The sequence below is a fragment of the Pleurodeles waltl genome, chromosome 6, assembly GCF_031143425.1.
Source record: "Pleurodeles waltl isolate 20211129_DDA chromosome 6, aPleWal1.hap1.20221129, whole genome shotgun sequence".
Taxonomy (NCBI): Eukaryota; Metazoa; Chordata; class Amphibia; order Caudata; family Salamandridae; genus Pleurodeles; species Pleurodeles waltl.
In genome coordinates, this window is record NC_090445.1 from 1,455,982,391 (window position 1) to 1,456,003,905 (window position 21,515).

Genomic DNA, 21,515 nt, shown 5'->3' on the forward strand with positions numbered 1-21,515 from the left:
CAATATGTGAAAGGGACATGAGAAAGATCCTGTTAACTGTGTCACGGATTGCATGGTAATATGCTATTTATTAGTGGTATCTGTGAGGAGGTTTCATGACCTGCACTCAACAATCATAATAAATAGCCTATCCCACTCTCCACATCTGTTATTGCAAACACATACGAATATATGTACAAAGTATATCTATACCTCTACCTCTATATGTGAGCCTCGTTCCATGTACACAAGTGCATAAAGAAGAGAAGGTAAGATTAACATTTTACAGATAGATGAATCTGGAGATTAAATCGCTGTCAAATGCCTTTGCACAGGCTGACAGAAGCAACATAATTGACCGGGAGCAGGCTTCAAAAATGAAACTGGTGGTTTAATAACCTCAGCCTAAAATATATTCTGTAGTATGCCTCAAAGGGTTTCAATAAAACGTCAACCTGTAGAGGAATATTTTCTCAGCTTAAACAACAATCCACTGAATATAAATGCAGTCCAACTGTAATGGCATATTTATAGGCCAATAAAGCTTGCACTGCAGCTTTCATACTTCACTTGAAGGGACTCTGTAAGATGCGGTGTTATATTAAAAATGTGCAAAGAAAGCAATGCTCATTGCGGAAATGTGCTCGGAAGATGCGAACATCCCTGTGCACCTGTGTTCCCCTGGTTTGACAGATTGCTGTTCACGATCATTTTCTCTTTAACGAATGCAAAATAATTCTAAGAGGCAGAAATAAATGAACAGAGGAGGGCTGACAAGTGAATTAAGTAAATGGATTCCTGGACTGCAGCAAATGCTTGCATCCTTTTTGAATTTTATGAATACTTTAAAGATGAATATGAAACGGTAAATGAAATATGTTTCTTCTGCTGTTTCTGTTAAATATTAGCCCAGTCGTGCAGAATGTGGGAGTGAAGTAATGCCCACATGAATATTAACTCCCCCAGCCTGTTCCTATAATACCTAATGAAGAAACTAATAAAAGATGCGCTTGTCGTGCACTTGCAGGGCCGATTTAGAATTGAATGGTACATGAAAATAATCGCAATTATGAAAAACGTGTTACATTTTCAGTTGCCAACTGACTCTAAATCCTGCCCTCAGTGTAATAGTTGTACAATAGAGTTAAGATTCAAATCGTTTTAGTGGGTTTTTAAGATGTCTTAAAATACTAACCTGTGCAACGCTGACAACTCACTTACTCTTCACAATGACAGCTTCTCTACAGCATTTCAACACATTGCTATGGGTATTATGTGTGACAACCAAACACTGACTTTTCTTAGTGGACAGGGCACAGATGTGATAAGATATAACATCTAATATCATATAATAGCACAATAGGGAAAACCATATGGGAAGAGGGAATTAGTACGTTCGTGTTACATGGATTTTCACACATGTCCCCAGCACACTATAATGCAGTCTCATCATGACTGCTGATCACAGAAACAACAAAGATCAACAAAGAACACTTTCATAAAGACAATCCGTTGGACCAGCGGCTGCAGAAGGTTGAAAAGAGAAAGACACAGAGGGATGGAGGTAACTTTTGTTTGGGGACTCACATCAGTATCTACAGCTACTATCACCACACCGTTTACAGTTTTTAGGTGGGCTCTGGTACAAGATAAAGCTTTATTTGCATTTATTCAATAACCGATCAATGCATACATAATCTAATCCAAAATCAAAGGATTTCATGGAGTCATTCACAATGACACTTTTATTAGAGTGACTTTGTACTGAAAGTATCAACCAATTGCCAGCAAAAAAGTGTAATCAATCACCATGAACTTGTGGTCAAATGATTTTGGTGCAGCTTTTTCTTATATGAAACAAGATACATAGCAGGAACAGACAGGAGTTCCAATCTGAAATCATACCAACCCAGCTGAAAGTGGTAAAAGTGAGTGGTTTACAAACATCAAATGTTCTGCCCACTTATGCAGCTTCCAACTGGTAAGAAAACAACATTATCCTGTCCTAAATCGAGCATTAGAAAAATGGAAGCCCCAATGTAGAGCTGTGGATCATATGGTGGCCCATTGGTCTTTAATTCAGGAGTAGAATTTCAACATTCTCATAAAATTCTCATTAATCCAAAGGTTATTAATTCCAAGTGTGTATAACGTGCCATTCTCTCTAGTTACTAACCTGCACTAGGCAAAAGAGCCTAATTCCAATTCTACAGACCCATCTTATTGTAGACCAATATTCAACATTCCTCGCTCAGTGCTTCATAAGGTGGTCTCAGTCTAGTTACAAGTTTTGGTTAATCTTGGGGTGTTTTGGACTCCTTCCAGCCAATCAGTCTACCAATCAGTCTGGTTATTTAAAGCTTCGGTCTTAATAGCCACAGGATTTGATACTGTGGCAAGAGGTTATTGCAGTTTTGGTGACACATTGATACAAACTGCTCTTTTTGTCCCAAGCAATTTCACCTGTTCCAAATCCCATGCAACTTCATCCTCTAGTCTACTGGTCTGCTCATGGGTCAGCCCACTCTCCCTTATTTCAAAATATTCATTATCACTGATAAGGGGCATTCAATCAAATATGCCCAGGATACCACACCCCTGCAGAGGCTTCAGGGCCCAAACTTCACCCCAGTCTCAATCTTCGTTATTGTTTTGTACATTTCCGACAAGCACTTTATAACTGAAAGTCTCAGATTAATTCCTGAAAAGACGGAGTTGGCTGTGGTCAGCCTAAATTTTAAACTACAAAATGAAGATTTCTGTCATGTCACTGTGGCCTAAATTTGTGACTGCCAGGACATGGTGCTGTCATGAATGATTCACCTGGGTATATACTATATTATGTTGTCTAATCTCGCTAGTCATTTTTGATTCTCAGATACCTGAACGCCCAACACTGGCTTTTGCCAGTTCTGGCATGGCATTAGACTCTGCACATTTGTGGAACCAAATCCTGGGATGAATCTATCTTTTTCAAGGAATTCACTGCTGCCTACTATGGACTGTAACAAAGACAACATCAGGCAGTATCCTGCAGTAAGCCATGGATCAATGAAGGGTTACCTTCCCACACAAGAGTTGTGGGCATTTCACCTCAGAAGAACCACAATTACTTTTTCTGGCTTGCATCAGTCAATCAGAAAAAGGGTTACAGAAGACCGTATTCTAACTGGTCTAATAGGTGACCAGGCCTATTTGTGAAACAGCAATCTGATTAGGTAAAAGGATAAAAGACACCTAGGCCTGTATTTATACTTTTTTAGCGCTGCATTTGCGTCATTTTTTGATGCAAAAGTGGCGCAAACTCACAAAATACAATTGTATTTTGTTAGTTTGCGCCGCTTTTGCGTCAAAACGCGGCGCAAATGCGGCACTAAAAAAGTATAAATATGGGCCCTAAAGTGGGTGTTTTCATTTATGCCACCCAAATGCCAGAAAAGGTTTTTAGCAGTTAGAGTCTTCAAAGATGGCTTGGCTGGTCTTAGTTATTTTAGACCCTCTGGGGGCCTGAACAAGCAGAGGTTTGCTTAGGAGACAGTCCTTAATGGTAAAAAAAGTGCACAGTTCCGTTATAACCAGTCTCCTTTAGTGTTTCAAGCTTGTGTGTCTAAGTGGCCCGGCTTAGTCCTCACCCGCCTGCCTCCCTGCCAATCAACGTTACTGTCAGTCACACACACACACACACCAACGTACACCCTGAATTCTTACATGTAATATTAGTATACAAATAAAATTCTCTTACACCGCAACTTCACATAATAAGACACTAGCCTGTCTTGTAATGAGTACTGAAAAGCACTATGCTCTGGCTGAACAAAGGACAGCTGATCCTCTAATAAAAAGAAAAATAGAACATCTTTTAGAACACCTATCAATACACATAAACACCACAAACATCTTCCTAGATCAACCTCATCAACCTCATCTTTCTTTCACACTAGCTCGCAAAAAGCATTTCAAAATCTAACCTGTGCTATTTCTACTAGCCGCACAAAATCAAGCACCAATAAATAAGGCATTATCAAACGATAGTTCTTTTAGTCTCTTTGATGACCCTCACAGATCCGTGCTACAGGGCGCCGAGACAGAGAATGCTTTATAATACCACAACAATGGTGGTTGGCACAATACAAATGCAGATCACATAAGCCGGTAAAGTAATTAGTTACAAATATTTACCAAGTTCCATCTTTTCTTTGAAAACATCTTTGAAGTTCAGTCCACTGTTAAGTGTAGACAGCCTGTGTTTAAGAAAAACTTGCTTCTGGCCATTCTTCAGCTCTTTACATTTCACAGGTAGAGCCTTAAGACCATGCTTCCATTTCGAGAAATCCGAATGTGCCCACTTTACAAGATCTTCAAGTTTGACGATGACCTTTTCTGAGACTGCAATTACTTCATCCTGTATGAAAAAAGAGACCGTGTTGTTAGCTGTGTGTGCTTATAAAAATAGCATGATTCTTCTAATCAAATTCCAAATTGTCAGTAGTAAATGTTATCTTTCCAGTTTTCGGTTGGCAGCATCAATGTTTTTCCCAAGGCTAATTGCAGAAGTTGTCTGTATGCAATGTACATACTTCCACTCTCAATTTGTTATTTAATATGAATGTACTTGCAGAGGGAAGGCATGGCAGGAAATTTAAAATGTAATCTTTGTCTATGTCCAGTTTGAAGAAACCTATATTTTTCAGTTGTGGTTGGTTGAAAATATATCAAACAATATCGATTAGCATCTAGCCTTTACATACCATGTTAATTCTCATGTTCTTGAATCTTAGACTCACTGAATAATTCCTAACTGGTGTATGCTTAATTTGAAACTTATTTTTGTGTTCTTAAATGAGAAGTCAACTGTAAAAGGCTGGAAGGAAAAACAGAATTCCAAAACCCTGAATCAGCAAACTCAGTACCTGAGAAATGGTATAACTACATTCTACCTACAACTTAACTTGGCATTATGGTGTATTGTCCAGAATGGAGGGTAGTTGGCTTAAGGTGGAAAAATTGGTGTGTCCAAATGAGCTGCACGAGTGACATTGGGAATGCAGTGGACAACCACAAAGTCATATTAACTCTGCAGGGTTTTACAAATATTACCAATGGATTTTCACATCCATTTTGAGACATAATTTTAGGTGCATGAATGTTGGAGTTGGTGTGTAAATAGAAGGTAAAGGTATAAGAAACACTACGATATTCTGAGTGATGTGAAGCAAGCCATTTCTCAACTTGGGAAATATTTTCAATGTAGAGATAAAAACAAAATGTTAGCTTGCATCCCAATCCTGACTTAAAATTGGTTGATTTTCCACCATGAGAAAATCTACCGAATTTAGGTTAGGTGCATGCTTGAGAAGGTACGGTCTGGGTTTTTGTGCATTCTTAAAAATAAAAATTAGTAACTTTATAAAAACTGGGTACCTAAGCATACAGCTAGGTACATTATTAAAAATACCATGTGAATCCGGCTCATCTTTTTTTAAAGTGACTTTATTATGCATCTCTCAGGAAGTAAGTTGACTTTAACAATTATCTTGCCATTAAATTAACTACTGGGCAAAAAAACGATGAGAAATTCTGTAAGCAAAGGAAGTAAAAAAAAAATACAACCAGCAATCAACTGGTTACTTGTATTGGTTATTAATAACTAATAAACCACAGATACAACTAAGCCCTTGACAAGTATTTGAGTTAATATTGGGTCTATCACAATGATTTATTACCCCATCATAAAATTGCGTTTATCATGCACCTGCATAACAATTAAATAAAATACACAACTGGCAACTATTGCAGTGATTTTGTTGTGTTGTACTACACTCGTTTTGCGTTCTGTTTTATGATGTGACCAGATATGTTTTGAGTTAAGATGTATTGTATTTCTTATTGTATTATGTTCAGTTGACTACTTTAGATGTTAACAAATGTTGCTACATTTCCGGTCAAAAGCAGCATCCCTTTAATATTCTCGAGACCTGTAACTGTTTACCACTGTCATAAAATAATACATTTAATTTAATCAGTCTATCAATGCATAAGTATCCTTCTAGTCACACACAAAACCACAAAAGAATGCAGGGACTACTAGAAGAATGAAAGCACTATAGGAAAGTTACAAATGTAATTCTAAAAAGTACACATTGCATGTTTGCCCATAGAATAAGCAATGTTTGCAGTCAAAAAATAAAATGTGATTCTTCCAAATGATGAAAACAGTATTCTTATTTTTTCATATTGTATATTTGTCCCAAATTTATAAACAAATGTGCATTGTATGACTAAGTTAAGTTTGTTGGAGTGTTTGCTAACCTTTTCTTTTCAAAAGTCATACATTTACGTATTATGTGAATGTGTATAATATGTACTTGTACTTTTAAACATTTTATAATTTCAAAATATTTTATTAGATGTTGATGACAAATGAAACGAAACATAAAGGGAGTACACAACAAAGATAAATTAATTGAGTGTAGCTTAGGGTGACCCCAAAATTGCATTCATGTAACAACTATAGAATAAGTAATCAGAAGATCATAAATACACTTTCATACCAATTGATTTTTCATTCTACCAGTAAAACCAAGGAGAGCACGAGTTACCTTGGATGTGTTACTAGAAGGTTGTATCCATTTGTATCCATTTGAAAACCCCTTCTATCCTAGCACTTAAATATCAGTATAATTAGACAGACACATGGAAAAGAGAAAAGGCAGCAGTAGGCAGGATGGAGAGGGAAGAAGAATGAAGTTATTATGGGATACAATATTATGTAATTGAAAGTGCTTGGAGGTCATGGCGTATTCAATAAAGGCCATGCCATAGCCGGGATGTTTATGACATGAGATATCTTGCAGAGGTTGTAAAGGTTTTTGTGCAGCCCCTAAATGGATAAGCCATGACCAACAAATGTGAAAGCAGATAACTTTGGAGATTTCCATTGCAAAAGAATCAGTTTTGTTGCAATGGTTAGCTTGAGGTCAATAGTACCAAATGTGCTGATGGAAGTGTGGGTTTGACAGGGCTGCTTGGATATCTAAATAAATATCTGAAGTAGGAACTGATGGAATCCCATAGTGACTTGATGTAGTGACAGCTGAAGCACATGTGTGCAAGATTACCAGTTTCCTCTCCAAATTTCGAAGATTTCTGTGATGACGTTAAGTCTAAGTGTGCTAGCTTTAAATCTAATTAGCTTGCTAGCTTTAAGCCTAATTTTGTTAGCTGGACATCCTTGCTTTTCTCCCTCTAAAATGTCTGCTTAACTGGTTCTTTCTTCCTCGAGTCCCCTGAGAAAACAAAGGTAAATAGTGGCCCTTCATACCCTTTCTACAGCAGTTATGTACGGACATTTAACAAGTGTGCACTTCATTTGCACGGGATCTCTGTAACTTTTCCCCAACAAATCACCGTGGCACCCATAAGTTAAAAAAAAGTAAGAGAAAATTAATGAAGTGCAAAACGTGTGTGCACATACGTTATGCACCCTTAACTAATGACTAACAAGGCTTCAAACTACCTTGCACAAGTTACTGCCATTTACAGGCACCTTAGTCGGTACTGACTGAAACATTTCAGTGAAAAATACAGGTGCCATGTTTTAACATGGGCATATTAGTAACACCATTGACTAGGACTATCTATGACGTCAAATACATCTACAATTTCTGAATGGAATGTTCCTACAACCACTGCACCATGTAGTATCCTATATATCTAACGTTTCTATAAATACCCCAATGGTGATACATCACTGAACAGACCAATGTGCATATTCAATTTAATAGTAAATTATCTGGCAATGTCCTATCACCTTCCTCTTTTTCAGTAAATGAACATATGAATAGCATTTGTCTCCATCATATATGACAACTGCACCAATTTTCTTTTTTACCAGAGTTCATTTTTCCAAGTTGTATTGCTATTAAAATTGCAATGATAATAATAGTCTTTATGCATTTTCCCAGCGACATTTCTTTTTATCAGAAGGCTAGATTGTCTTCTAGAGCAAATTTGTGAGCTCTGGCAGCCTTCACGACTATATGACCAGGATTACATGACAGTGTTTTGATTGATTCTTTTTATAACTCTTCCAACTAAGTGCCTATAACAATCAAGGCTTGCTTCAGTCTCATGTAGTTTCAGATTTAGAGGATGAGGGTTAAAAACGGTACTATAGTTTAATAAATGGCGAAACGTTTTCTATTCAACATTTTGGCAAAATGAAATATACTTATTTTAATAAAGTCTTCATACAATATTTTACTGATCAACAGACCTATACATGAACAATCACAAATTTATATAAATATATATTCTTCTAGCAGTCGCCAGTAGGTTCTTATAGTTAGGACCAGTTTCCGTTGAAAAAGCATTTTTTGACTTGCCTATATCTTTGGCATCACTTGATAAATCTTCATGAAACTTTCTCAATAAAGTGTGCCCAATGATCTTGTGCATGGAAAGTTTTGGAGAGATCCATCAAGTGGGGCCGATAAAAAAGGGGGCAAAAATGTGTGTTTCCCATGTTAATTTCCATAGCCTCTTTAGACACGCATGCAGCCCGAACCGCTGGACTGAATTACACCAAATTTAGCAGAAAGGTAGCATTTGGTTCAAAGATAATGTTTTATCTTGTGTGGTGTAAATCTGTTTAGTAGTTTAAGAGAAATTGAAGGAAATCCAAATTTGTATATATAGGGTCGCAATGACTTGGTAAATACTCACAATCTCATGCAGAGATTTTATTGGCTGTCAAAACTTCAACCGAAAATTGTTGTGACTCGGCTTCAGCCAAGTCCCCCCAAAAAAAAAAAAAAAAAAAAAAGGGGGAGGGCTACTGTTATCCTAACCCCCTAGCCTTGGTCAAGGGGTCCCCTGAGACCACCTCCCCAGGGCTAAAAAGTATGTTTGTTTAATTCATGGAGAAATTCGCCTCCCCAGGCCTACACCTATTTAATATACGGGGTCTGTGCAGACCCCCTGACCCCAGGGAAAATCAACTCCCCAGGCAAGCAATACAAAATGAATGGGGGCCATGATGGCCCCCCACGGCCAGGGTACCACCACCTCCCCGGGTCGTCAGTTATTTAATGTGCAGGGAGCCATGCAGATCTCCTCACTCCCGAGAGACCACCACCTCCCGGGGCAAGCAATACTAAAGGAATGGAGGTGGCCCCTGAACCCCCCCAGGCCATGGGGACCACCACCTCCCCAGGGCTACAAATATTTAATGTGCGGGGGCAGAGTGGACCATCACCTACCTGGGGCCAAATGTAGTAAGTTAACTGGGGGGTCACTTGGACCACCACCTCCCTGGGGCCATATAGAAAGAAGGAGGGGGCCTGCACCCTTCCTTCCCTGAACCATACCTGGCCCTGCAGACCCCCATTGCTGCCTCTTGCTACCTCCCCAGGAGCCCTACCTAGTCCCTGCGCCCAACTCCTGTCGCCGGGTTATGTAGTAATAGCCCCTGCTAAAAATTAGGTTCAAAATTTTCACACATAAAACCATCTCTGAGTGGGTGTGTGAATGGCTGTATGGGTGTATGAGATGGTGAGACTGATTGAGTATGTGGGTGTGTGAGTGTGTGCAAGTGGATGTGTGGGTCTGTGAGTGGGTTTGTGAGTGGTTCTGTGGGTCTGAGGGGTGTGTGAGTGGGTGTGAGTTGTTGTATGGTTGTGTGGGTGTGTAAGCATGTGAGTAAGTATCTGAGTGTGTGTGAGTGATTTTGTGTCTTTTGAGATACCATCAGTGATATTATCGACCATGTCATGAGTGATATGTGAGGTCATAAGTAGTGCATTGTGGGGGGGCGTACTTATAGATAGCTACGTTAAGTACAACTGTTCAATTTATATAGTTTTGTGTGTATAAAATCTGAATTTAACTATAAAGTCCCTATAACCAGTGATTTTTTAAGGCTTTTTACAAAGAATAACACACCTTTTTATCACACCTAACTATAAGGTTACTTCAATCTTTGCTGCTTTCAGTGAATTTCTAATGTTTTTTAAACATAAAAATACATATTTTTTAATCATACCTAACTATAAGGTTACTTTAATCTTTTGTTATTTTAGTGAATTTTAGGTAAAAAAACTACATACAAATATTAAAATGCATAACTTGAATTCTTTTGAAAACAAAAATTGTGGGTTTCAAAAACATTTTAAGGATTTGCGGATCCACTGCGAGCCCAGCCCATACATATTTCCTGTTTCAAGCTCCATGGGGCAACAGCGGATCTGACATAATTTTTACAACATTTAAAAACATTAATTGACACTATTAAGTTTGTGTTTGAGGTAAGTTATTTAGTAAAATAACAGAGAAACTTATATTCCAATAATGAATTCTAGTTTACAAGGTTGTTTTAATATATATTTTCAAATTTACAGTCCCGTCAGGGCACCACTGCGATGGATCCACGAATCCCATGTGACACAGCAATAAATACATTTCATTGGTTGGAACAGCTGTCAACCTCATACAGAAAGTTCCTTTCCATTTCTTCTTTGGGTGTTTCTCCTTACTCTTGACACAACTACAGCTCAGCTGGAAGTGTTTTTTTTTTTCCTGGCATTTATTTCTTAACCACCATAGAAAATGACATCAGGAGAACAAAGGGCCATATTTATACTCCGTTTGCGCCGAAATTGCGTCGTTTTTTTTGACGCAATTTCGACGCAAAACTAACGCCAACTAACGCCATATTTATACTATGGCGTTAGAGGCGAATAGCGCCAAAGTTCCCGGAATGTGCGTCATTTTTTAGCGTGAACCCCTTCCTTGCGTTAATGATATGCAAGGGAGGCGTTCCCGTCTAAAAAATGACTCCCAGGACTTTACGTGGTATTTATACTCCCGGGCAAAAGAGACGCCCGGGAGTTGGCGTGGCTAAAAACGTCGCATTTGCGCCACTTTTTAACGCCTGCTCAGGGCAGGCGTTAAGGGGCCTGTGGGCTCAAAATGAGCCCACAGGTGCCCTCCCATGCCCCCAGGGACCCCCCCTGCCACCCTTGCCCACCCCAGGAGGACCCCCAAGGATGGAGGGACCCACCCCAGGGACATTCAGGTAAGTTCAGGTAAGTTTTATTTTTTATTTTTTATATTTTTTTTTGGTGGCATAGGGGGGCCTTATTTGTGCCCCCCTACATGCCACTATGCCCAATGACCATGCCCAGGGGACAGAAGTCCCCTGGGCATGGCCATTGGGCAAGGGGGCATGACTCCTATCTTTCCAATGATAGGAGTCATGTTGATGGGGGATGGGCGTCGTTAAAAAATGGCGCAAGTCGGGTTAAGACGATTTTTTCGACGTAACCTGACTTGCCCCATTTTAAGACGCCCATGCGCCATTTTCCCCCTACGCCGGCGCTGTCTGGTCTACGTGGTTTCTTCCCACGCAAACCAGGCAGCGCCGGTCTGATTGCGCCGTCTAACGCCATTCCATAAATACGGCGCCCGCATGGCGCTTCAGAATGGCGTTAGACGGCGCAAAACTTTTTGACGCTAAACTGCGTTAGCGCAGTTTAGCGTCAAAAAGTATAAATATGGGCCAAAGAGAGGTTGAGGAAGAGCAGTTGCAAGCTGAGAAGGAGAATGGGCCTCAAAAAAGATTCTGTTTCATGTCAGTTTTTCTCTATACCATCTGGAGAAAAAAAGTGGTAACAAAGAACTTTCAACAGGAACTTTACAGAAATACTCTCATGGGACGAACAGGATGTTGAAGCATCTCCATACCATCCACCCCTGCCAACTGGTGCGAGCATAGATCCAGAGAAATGCACCACATGCATCAATATTGAGTGGTCAACCTCAACTTGCTCCCAGAGACCCAATTCCTGCTGCATTACCTGCTAATATTCCTTCGGTGGTTACCCACATGTTCAAAATTGGATCTGTTTGCACTGTATGCAATAAAATAGTTAGTGTGGGAGAGAAGTCAATTGCCAGGTTTTGTTCAGACTGTTATCAACCACCAATGTTAAACGTTTTTTTTGTAAACACTGTTTGCACAAGGTCTGTGCATTTCTCCACTCTATGTTTCTAGCTATAGTTTGTTGGATAAAACCAGTTCCAAAAACTAAAAAAAAAATGCTTTTTTCAGAACTGCCTATTTTGGTTTAAAGAAAGAAAAACTATATGTTACATGTTAGTTTGTCAATCTATGGATGACTGCTGCCATATCTCTGCATGTATGGCACTGTAGGTGTGAGTGTATGGGTGTGTGAGTGGTAGTGTGGGTGTGGAACTGAATATGTGAATGTGTGAGTGAATTTGTGAGTGGTGTGTGAGTAGCTGTGTGGGTCTGTGAGTGGTTGTGGTAGTAGTTTTGTGGTCTGAGTAGATGTGTGAGTGAGTGTGTCAATGGGTCTGTGAATGGGTGTGTGAGGGTGTGTGAGTGTGAATGGGTGTGTGGGAGTGGGAGTGGGAGTATGTGAATGGGTGTGTAAGCGGGCGTGCAAGTGTGTGAAAGGGTCTATTAGTGGGTGTGGTAGTGGTCTTGTGGGTCTGTAAGTGGGTGTGTGAGTATGTGAATGAGTGTGTAAGTCTGTGGGTGTGTGAGTGTGAATAGGTATGTTAGTGGGTGTGAAAGTGGTTTTGTGGGTCTGCAAGTGGGTGTGTGAGTATGTGAGTGGGTGTGTGAGTGGCTGTGTGGGTCTGTATATATGAATTGTTCTATATTTTCACCTTACACCTGACTATATAATTCAATTTCACCTGCTCTCTTTGACAAAAAAACAGCCAGCCAGCAGAGTTTTAGCCACAAATTAGAAGCTATCAGCTCGTATACCTAGTCAGGTATAAAAAGATCAGAGTAGAAAAATTCCATGAGCAAGATTGATCCTTGACTGTTTCTCTATATTACAAATAAACCTCCAAACATTCAATTTCAATGTCTTGGATACATTATTACAGTGTTATAGAAATATCGCTTTGGTGTTAGTTTCTACTCATTTTTTCCAGTACATATTTTACCTTTCTTATCTATAATTACACTTTGTGTATAAATCTGTGGTCATGTCATGTAAAATACTGAACATCTCAACCTAACTGAGAGCATGTCAGGGTCGGCATTAACAGCTCAGTTGTTGGTGCCTCCTACTTGCAGAAAATGGTTGAGTGGTCTAATTTGGTTTGAGTTAGACCATAAGAACAACTTCCTGCCTTTGGCAATGCTTTTGTGGTTATGATATTCTAACTGCAGAGTCCTCACTTTGAGAATTTCCCCAGGGACTTGACTGGATCGGTGAAAACCAGCACCACTGTCCAAAGATGTAGGGCGGGAAGGCATTCAATGCCAAGTAAATCCCCTGCAACCTCACTAAATTGTATTAGAGGTAGGATGCCAACAGAGACCAGAGTCCTCTGATCTCCACCTCTCCCAGATGACCACCTACACTCAGTAGCGACATAAATTCTGGATGGTGTGGCCAGCGGGGTCTTCAACTGTTCTGATTATGGTCCAGCCTATCTTTTACTGTCTCCTTCAACACCTCAATGAAATCTGACATGTTCCCTTGGTCCTGGGTCAACTAAAACTTAAGATACCACTGTAAAATGTGCATGGCCAGAGAGAGGGATGCAGGAAACTAGTAGGCCAAGAAGCCTCTGAGCCACCTTCACTGGAACCCAGAAGACAGGCTGAACTTTGGGATCATAGCCTGAATGTCAGGAACGCAATGGTCCTGAAAAGACTTGAATGTGCACCATATGTAGTATGGCTTTGATGAATGCAGAGCTTGGGTGAAGGAGTCAGGTGTGACGTTGGCAGGTTGACTGAAAACCCAAATGAAGTCAAGAGGTTTGCCCTTATCTGGAGGTGGTCAGTGACTATAAGAGCCTCTCTTGAGACAGGAGACTGGTATCTCTGACCTCCAAATATGGGGAGCGACCACCCCCGTTACCTTTGTTAACACCTGAGAGGTACAGGTGAGGTCCAAGGGGATAATGGCAAAGTACTCATGACCTACCTTGAATCACAGGTAGCGCCTGTGGGCCAGCAGGATGGGGATATGAAAATAAGTGTCTTCCAGAGCCACCATTTAGGGCCTGATTATGACCTTGGCAGAGGGGATTACTCCGGATACCCGGTCTGCTGTTTTACAAGTTTGATAGGATATATTGGATCTTGTAATACGTCGAGTGGGATATCCGTCACATTTGAGACGGAGTAATCCCCTCTGCCAAACTCATAATCAGGTCCTTGGTCAACTGTAGAGAGAACTTGGGTCAGGGTGAGCATTTTGAATTTATCTGTGCACAGGGAGGCACAGAGAGTATGAAGATCTATGACAGGACGAAGTTCTTCACCTTTCTTCAGCACAAGTAATTAGTAGGAATAGCACCTAGTCACTATGTCCAAAGCCGGCACCTGCACTAGGGCTTCTCTGGCGAAATCGGGCGTATAGTCCTCCGAGAACTGGTCTGATATATGTGGCTGGTTATTGTAGGTCAAAAAGGAATGGCAGGGTTTAGTCCTATTGGCCAATTTGCAGGACTATTTGTTGGATGTAATGTGATACTACCCCTGAAGAAAGTGGCTAATCCTGCCTCTTACCAGATGGCTGTGTGCTGCTAAAGGTGCATTAAAGGTGTTTTGAGGTTGTGGCCGGGGTGGGGGCTGGTAGGGTTGGGATGAGCACCTCACCCAATGGCCAGGTTGTCATCTCTTGGGCCAACGTCACTTGCCATGAAAGGGTTGGAATTTCTGTTGTGCAGGCAGTGGAGCCTGATGTTGTTGTTGTCCTCTGAAAGGGACCAAATTGTTGGCGAAAGAGAGGGGTTAGGGGCTAGTAATGGCTATGGGGAGGGGGCAGGAGGGGATTGCCTGACTAGAGTGAAGAGGCCCAAAGGGCATGGCAGGGGTAAGGTCCCATAAAATAACCTAGGGCCAAGGCTGACTTTTCACCAAACAGACAGGAGTTATCAAATGAAAAACATGTCCATTTAAGACACCAAGATGTCGCTAGGGAAACCAATAAACCTCATGTGGCATTGAAGCACCATGCTGGTTCCCATAGACATACCCAGGCAATCCTTGGGGTTCCAGCCCAAGAGAATAATGAATTTCGCCAGATCCTGACCAACTTGAGTGGTTAGTGCTAAAGAAGCACATAAGTTGCCTGGGACCACTGGCAAGATCTTACTCACCATGTCAGTGGGTGTAGCGACAGTTAACCAACCTCAAGGCAAGGCTAGCCGAGAAGAACATATGCTTAGCAAATGAACCCACCTATTTAAACGTCCTGTCCAGGGGCTTGGTAGGGAAGGCGTCAAGGCACACTTTATTGGAGGACACCTGTACTACCAGACTTTCAGGGGGTTGTACGCTGAGTTAAGACATCAGGGTCCCCTGCAGCAGGTCTGTGGTAGAAGGCAAACTATCAGTTGACTAGGGTGCCAGAACATGTTTTAGCCCAAGTCCCCAATAGCGTGTCAGTGAGGGCTTCATTGAACGCCAAAAGTGGTTCAGTTAGTGTTGGCCAGGCCGTAGGACCTCAATGAATACATTCATTTTTACCTCGACAGTTAAGGCCAAGGACCTCATCAGGCCTCTACTAACCCAGGCTGGGAAAATCGATCCAGTATCGGGTGAGGTGTCCAGCCCATTGGCGTCCTGAGGAACTAAATACCAGATGTCAACAAAGACTGTGGCAACCTCTTCCACACCCCCACAATTGTCATCTCCATATGGCTAGTTCTTGTCAGAGTCTGACCCAAAAAGCTATCAACAACATTTTGCCTTTGAATTAGGAGTGAACAGTTACTTGCACAAACTTCATAGGAAAATGTATTTTTAACACCAGCATTACCAAACAAATCATATGTGTGCTTTTCTAAAGATCTAGCATAAAACAAAAACAAATTATTCAGTGTCAGTGTAGAACAGTTGGACAGCAAGAACTTTTTTAACGAACTGAAAGATTATGACTGTGGCCCTTGAAAATTGAACTTTAATAAGTGAAGGAGTTTTGTTTCTTGGAAAGACTCTCATTTTAATTGACATAGTGATACCAAATAATGCATTGTGGTTTGAGTACAATAGTAAAGTAATACTGATGCAAGCTTAGTATATCAGCTGATTCAGGTACATATATATATCTACTTCTACTGCCAAAAAGCAATGTTTCATAAGGCACCAATCACTAAACTGAAATGTGAAATAAACTAGGAAGATTTGGGCCATTGAGCAAACCACATTATTCTCTCTATGAAGCCAAAAAAGCAAATTTACTAGAATAACAAAGTAAATTATGAAAGGTTTCGGATGTAATTTCAAGATTGATTAACTGATGTGTTTGAATATGCATAATTGTTTGCTATAATGTAAAACTGTGGTATAACTGGGGACTCATTTACACCCTGAATCATCTAATATCTGAGCTAATACTGTCCTCTTGATTTACAACTGTATGATCACAGTTCTTAAACAGTGTACTATTTAATTCTTATTTACTTTTGGATATATAAAGATCATTACATTGACTGTTCTACATAGGTCTGTTGGTCTCTTTAGTATCACTCCATTGCAAATGTCTTTTCAATATTGCAGAGTTTGAATTGTCAGTTGTCGGATTTACAAGGAATACTAAAAAAAACAATAATTGCTTACAACTGGCTTAGACAGATCCCAGGTTGGAAAAGGTGGTCCTTCCAAAGTATTGAGTTTTATTAATGGGCATATTTGGAGAGAAGATTATATAAAATAGTATAATCTCAATCTCAGAGACCAACATTTCTTTCTATTCAGTTCTATGACAATCTTATGAGTAGCAATTTTCTGCTTAAATGTTAGGGCCTCGACTTCTTAAAAAGATAGATCTGAACTCTGAGTCTGATTCACAAAGTAAGTCAGACATTTATGAGTAGGGATCTCCATCTCCGTGAAACAACATTTTCCACCTTTGTGGAATAGATAAGGATTCCCAGGAGTATGCTTGAAAAGTTGTGCCCAGCGCAGGTTGCCAGGCATATTTCTGGTAGGTGACATGACATTCCCACTAGGAAGGATAGTATTGCCACTGCCTTGAGTTCTCTGGGGGAAATTCAATCCCCTGCACCAATGCATTTTCCCCACAGGGAAAATATGTTTCTTGTGGAAAAAGCCGTTCTCTTATAGCTCCAGAAATATGAGGTTGAGCCATTACCCTTCTGCCAGGATTAGGCTAGAGTAAAAATCCTACCATTTCCATGGTGGAAAGGCGAAAGTCAGGAGTTTGTAAATATCCACAAATGCACATTCTTGTGGGCATTCCTTTGAAAGCCCATTTTCATACCCCATACGTCAGACTCAAGGATGCAGCGAGCTAAGCACTTGTTACAGACATCTTCACATATATTACCTGGCTTATGCATGCCAGAACTTCCTTTGCAAATTCTGGACTTGCATAAAAAGGTTTGGTTGCACACTTATATGACCAAATCTACAGTTTTGACCCAGCCACCAAGCATTTTGCATCACCTCTTTAGGAAGATAAACCTACATTCTATGGACTCAATCCACATACAAAAGTATACAAATATAGCTGCATGCCTCTGTTAGAATTCCCTTCTATACTTTCCATTCACAAAGAAGGTGTGACAATACACCTGGACAGCCAAGTCAGCCACAGGTTTCCAGGTATAATATTGCACCTGTTCTGTCTGTTCTGCCAAACTGTACATACCATTCAATTCCACAAGGAGGGTCAGCTGTACAAAAGCACCTTTTTTCCACTGCATGGAAAACATTTTCCCTATGGAGAAATCCCTTCTCCTACACTTGCTTGAACAACTTTCTGACTATTTGCAAGGTTGGAGAGGGTGGATTTCAGTTTGAATGCCCACAGTTTGTTTGCATTCCCAATCTAAGCAGGCAACATGTTTTGACTTGCTACCCTGTGTATGGGATACACTATTGCAGATTTAACTGCATGGTTTATATATGCTTTGCTTCTTATATAGTTTTAATCATGTGTTTTTTTTATCATCTAAGCTTTCCATAATTAACAATATTGGGTCTATTGTTTTCTTTTTATATAACACTGTACTTTGTATGATATGATGATGGTTACCCTAAATAGTGGAATGTCATATAATAGTTATCCAATAGTAAATCCCAGCCAAAAAAAGTAATCAAACTTGGAATACTACAAACATTATATAACAACAATAAATACTTCTATTTGCTAACAGTGCAATGTCTGCACTCCCAGCAACGACTGCGACACAGTTAGCTGGAAACCACCAAGTATTCTTATATAAAAGACAGTGAAATGCTTGCATTTCACGATAATCCTGGTGGTAGGACAATAGTGATCATTGTTTCTGGCCGCACCTACAGCGGTTATCAACCTATCATTGCATGTGATATGTAGATAAGCGCTGTTGTGAGAAGCCTTCTTAATCAGGGCTGAGTTGTTTTTTGAATTATGAGCTACTGTGTATAACTACAGAATCTCTCTCTCCCTACAGCTATTTATTTGATAAGGCATTTTCTAAAGCACTTTACCATCATTATCTCAAATATCTGAATTGAAAATAATAATCTCTTATTGCTCAGCTTTCTAACAACATAATTACTTATGTTGCCTCAGAGTATGAAATAATTCATTTTGTCCTTTAATTCTAAGGTCGGGGTGGCACATATACCTCTTTTTCGCTTGATGTAGGTCTGGTGACACCACTCTTACCTAGAAGATTTTAACATTCATTTTGCCATTAATAAACTGATGGACAACATATGAGGAATCAAATTAGGTAAGAGATTGTTTGCATCAATTGTGTCAACACCCAAAAAAAACAGTGGGTCATCATCAGCAAAACACTGTTAACAACAAAAACAAAATCATCGCTATAGACATGGCAGTCAACATTTACACTGCTCCCAATGCCTTTTGCAGCCTAGCTCTAGCATTGTTTCAACCAATACATCTGGTTTGCTTCAAAAAGCCACTAAATATTCATCTATGGTTCGAGGTACTTAACATTTGACCAACATGACACCCACTGCTGCCATGACATGAGGATAATACAAATATTAGGATTTTTAAGCACAAACATATTCTTATTTAATTAAAATTATATGTTTTTTATGGTATTGATTTTACTGCCTTCGGACTCGATATAGGGACACCTAGTGCTAACCCATTTTTCTTAACAATACATTGGCCACATTTAACCTGAAATACAATATTTTAAATAATAGATTCATTGAAAATTTTGCATCCATTTAACCCCCAAACAAACGTTCATGCATCGATATCTAGGGTTATATTTATTTTTATTTGCCCTATGTAAATTGGACATAGTAAAACAAAATAACTTTCTAAAAAATATATCAATAAAATGTTTCTTTCCTTGTATGAGATAAAAACAGGCACTTTTCTTGAACTGATCCATTTCAAAAGATCTTGGTAGAAGCAGGAACGTTTAAGCCTTCATTAAGTGGCAAAAGTCCCACAGAAGCAGACACCACTTTGGCAAGGAATACAAGAACAAAAATCGCTGACATTTGCAATATGGTTGACATGATATCTGCCACATTTTTGATGGACTAACCATCCACCAAGATCTAAATCAGTCAATCTCCATTAACTGCTTTGCACAAAGAGTGGTGATGCCCAATGTACTCTTAACAGCAACTACTGCTATTTGGTAGAAATTGACAAAGTATTGCAGGAAAAGCTTCACAACTTGGGCTGCTTCACTTTCACACCCCCAATACCACTGGCTCCTACACTGCAAAAATCAAAGGACCTCTTAATGGTGCTGATGACATGGCTATCAAACTGTTAGTGAGTCTAGACAGCAGCTAAGAAATACCACCCAGTCAAGAGAAAAACTTTCTCCCCCTGGGGTGTTTTTGCCACTAAGAGGGTATTTTAATCTCTTGTCTGCAAAGTGGATTGGAAACTTCAAGAAAACCTGACTACGGGGCACACTACACAGCAAATAAGGGTGGATGGGGCTATTCTGCCCGGATATGTATGGAGATTATCAAATCGGAGAATTCCTAACCAACCTAGAAAACGGGAGGACCAACTTTAGAAAACCAGATCATCCAGTAACACACTCCAGGAGTACTTAGTGACACACCTGCTAAGAAGTACCCCAAAAAAAAGAAAAGTTTGTATTTGATGTTTCATTGCGAGTGGAAAACAAAGGAACTCAGAGAGGACCTTGTTGTTATCTGGGAATGTCACTCCATTCATAGATCCCATCTCCCTTTATGGCACTGCAATTCCCTACTGAAGATTTTCTAATGTAAGTAAACATTTAGGCAAATCAAGAGAAAAGCACGCAGAAGGGGGGAGATGAAAGTGCAAAACTAGGATCTTTAACTGTAGCAGCTACTCCTTGCAGTAAAGTAAGACACTGATTTTGGAGAATGTTATTAGCTACTACTAATTCCAATTTCAACATCCCTTAGTGATGGATTATACTTGGTTAATAATTCTTACAGCACAAACAACAGAGGATTTAACAATTACTCCGTTCATATAAATTTAGAATCGGACTTTATGTTGTAGGCCCGGAAAAAGGAGAGACACAGAGTCAGTGTTTTAACCATAAACAACTAAGGGGTGGATTTACTGACAATTAATACCACTTAGGCTTCACAAAAGTGACATAAACCAGGGAAAAGTATTGATAACAGTATTTACTTTCTAGAGCAAAACGTTATTTGTGTTGGAAAGTATGACTAAAGTAAGGCAATGCAGGGATATCGCTGCATTGCGTTAACTGAGTGCCCCATGGGTAAAACATGAGTGTAACAAATAGAACCACTTATGAGTTGTGCGTCCTCTTTGAGGAAGGTGTTAGAAAGAAGAAATGTTTTATTTCTTCCTAAATTTACTACAAGTGTGATATACTGTGCAGCACACGTGATATGTGAGAAAAAGTTTTAAACTATGCACAAGCATAATATTTTGTACTGGAAAGCTTACATTCCAGCATATAATTTACGCTAGACATCACACACACACTCTTGCACTATGGTGGAGAGAGACTGTGGCGTAAGACAGGCATGAATAGCACCAGCACAGGTGGAGAGAAACTTCACAATATCTTAGTACAAATGGCACTATTCTTCTCTTCCTAATATGTAACGCCGCGCAGCAACTTTAGTTACTGCTCAGCATTGCATGAAATGTTATTAAATTCACCCCACAAAGACCTACTACCATATTTTGCTGTTTAAGGATAGGCTGGCACCAGTTAGTAAGGTAATATGTAAACCTGTGAATTGACGTACAAAACAGGAGCAGAAACTTGGATCTGTTTTAAAGGTGTCTTTGCCTGCACCAGAAAACAAATGAAAGAGGTGAGGTGAAAGAGTGAGAGGTTCATTCAGTCTGTGTTCACAGATTTTGCTGTGAGGTGTGCTAAAAAGATTTTGAATGATATTTATTTACATAGCGAAGCATCAAACCTTACCCAAACTGAGCATATGTGGATAGATGTTCTGGTTTTTGCTTAAGGAACACCTTGTCTAAAAAGTAGAATTATTTCAGCCAGCTTTGGAAAAAGTGGATGTATGTGGATGT

The 21,515-nt window shown here is 39.8% G+C and overlaps 1 protein-coding gene across 1 annotated transcript in view; it reads right to left on the reverse strand.

Moving 5' to 3' along the window:
- The window catches only part of ARID5B (AT-rich interaction domain 5B), a 407,941-nt gene that overhangs the window by 312,799 nt on the left and 73,627 nt on the right, over positions 1-21,515 (reverse strand). The window contains exon 3 of the mRNA XM_069240914.1: positions 4,159-4,381. Within this exon, the coding sequence (XP_069097015.1) occupies positions 4,159-4,381 (223 nt within the window). The remainder of the gene's footprint in view (positions 1-4,158; positions 4,382-21,515) is intronic.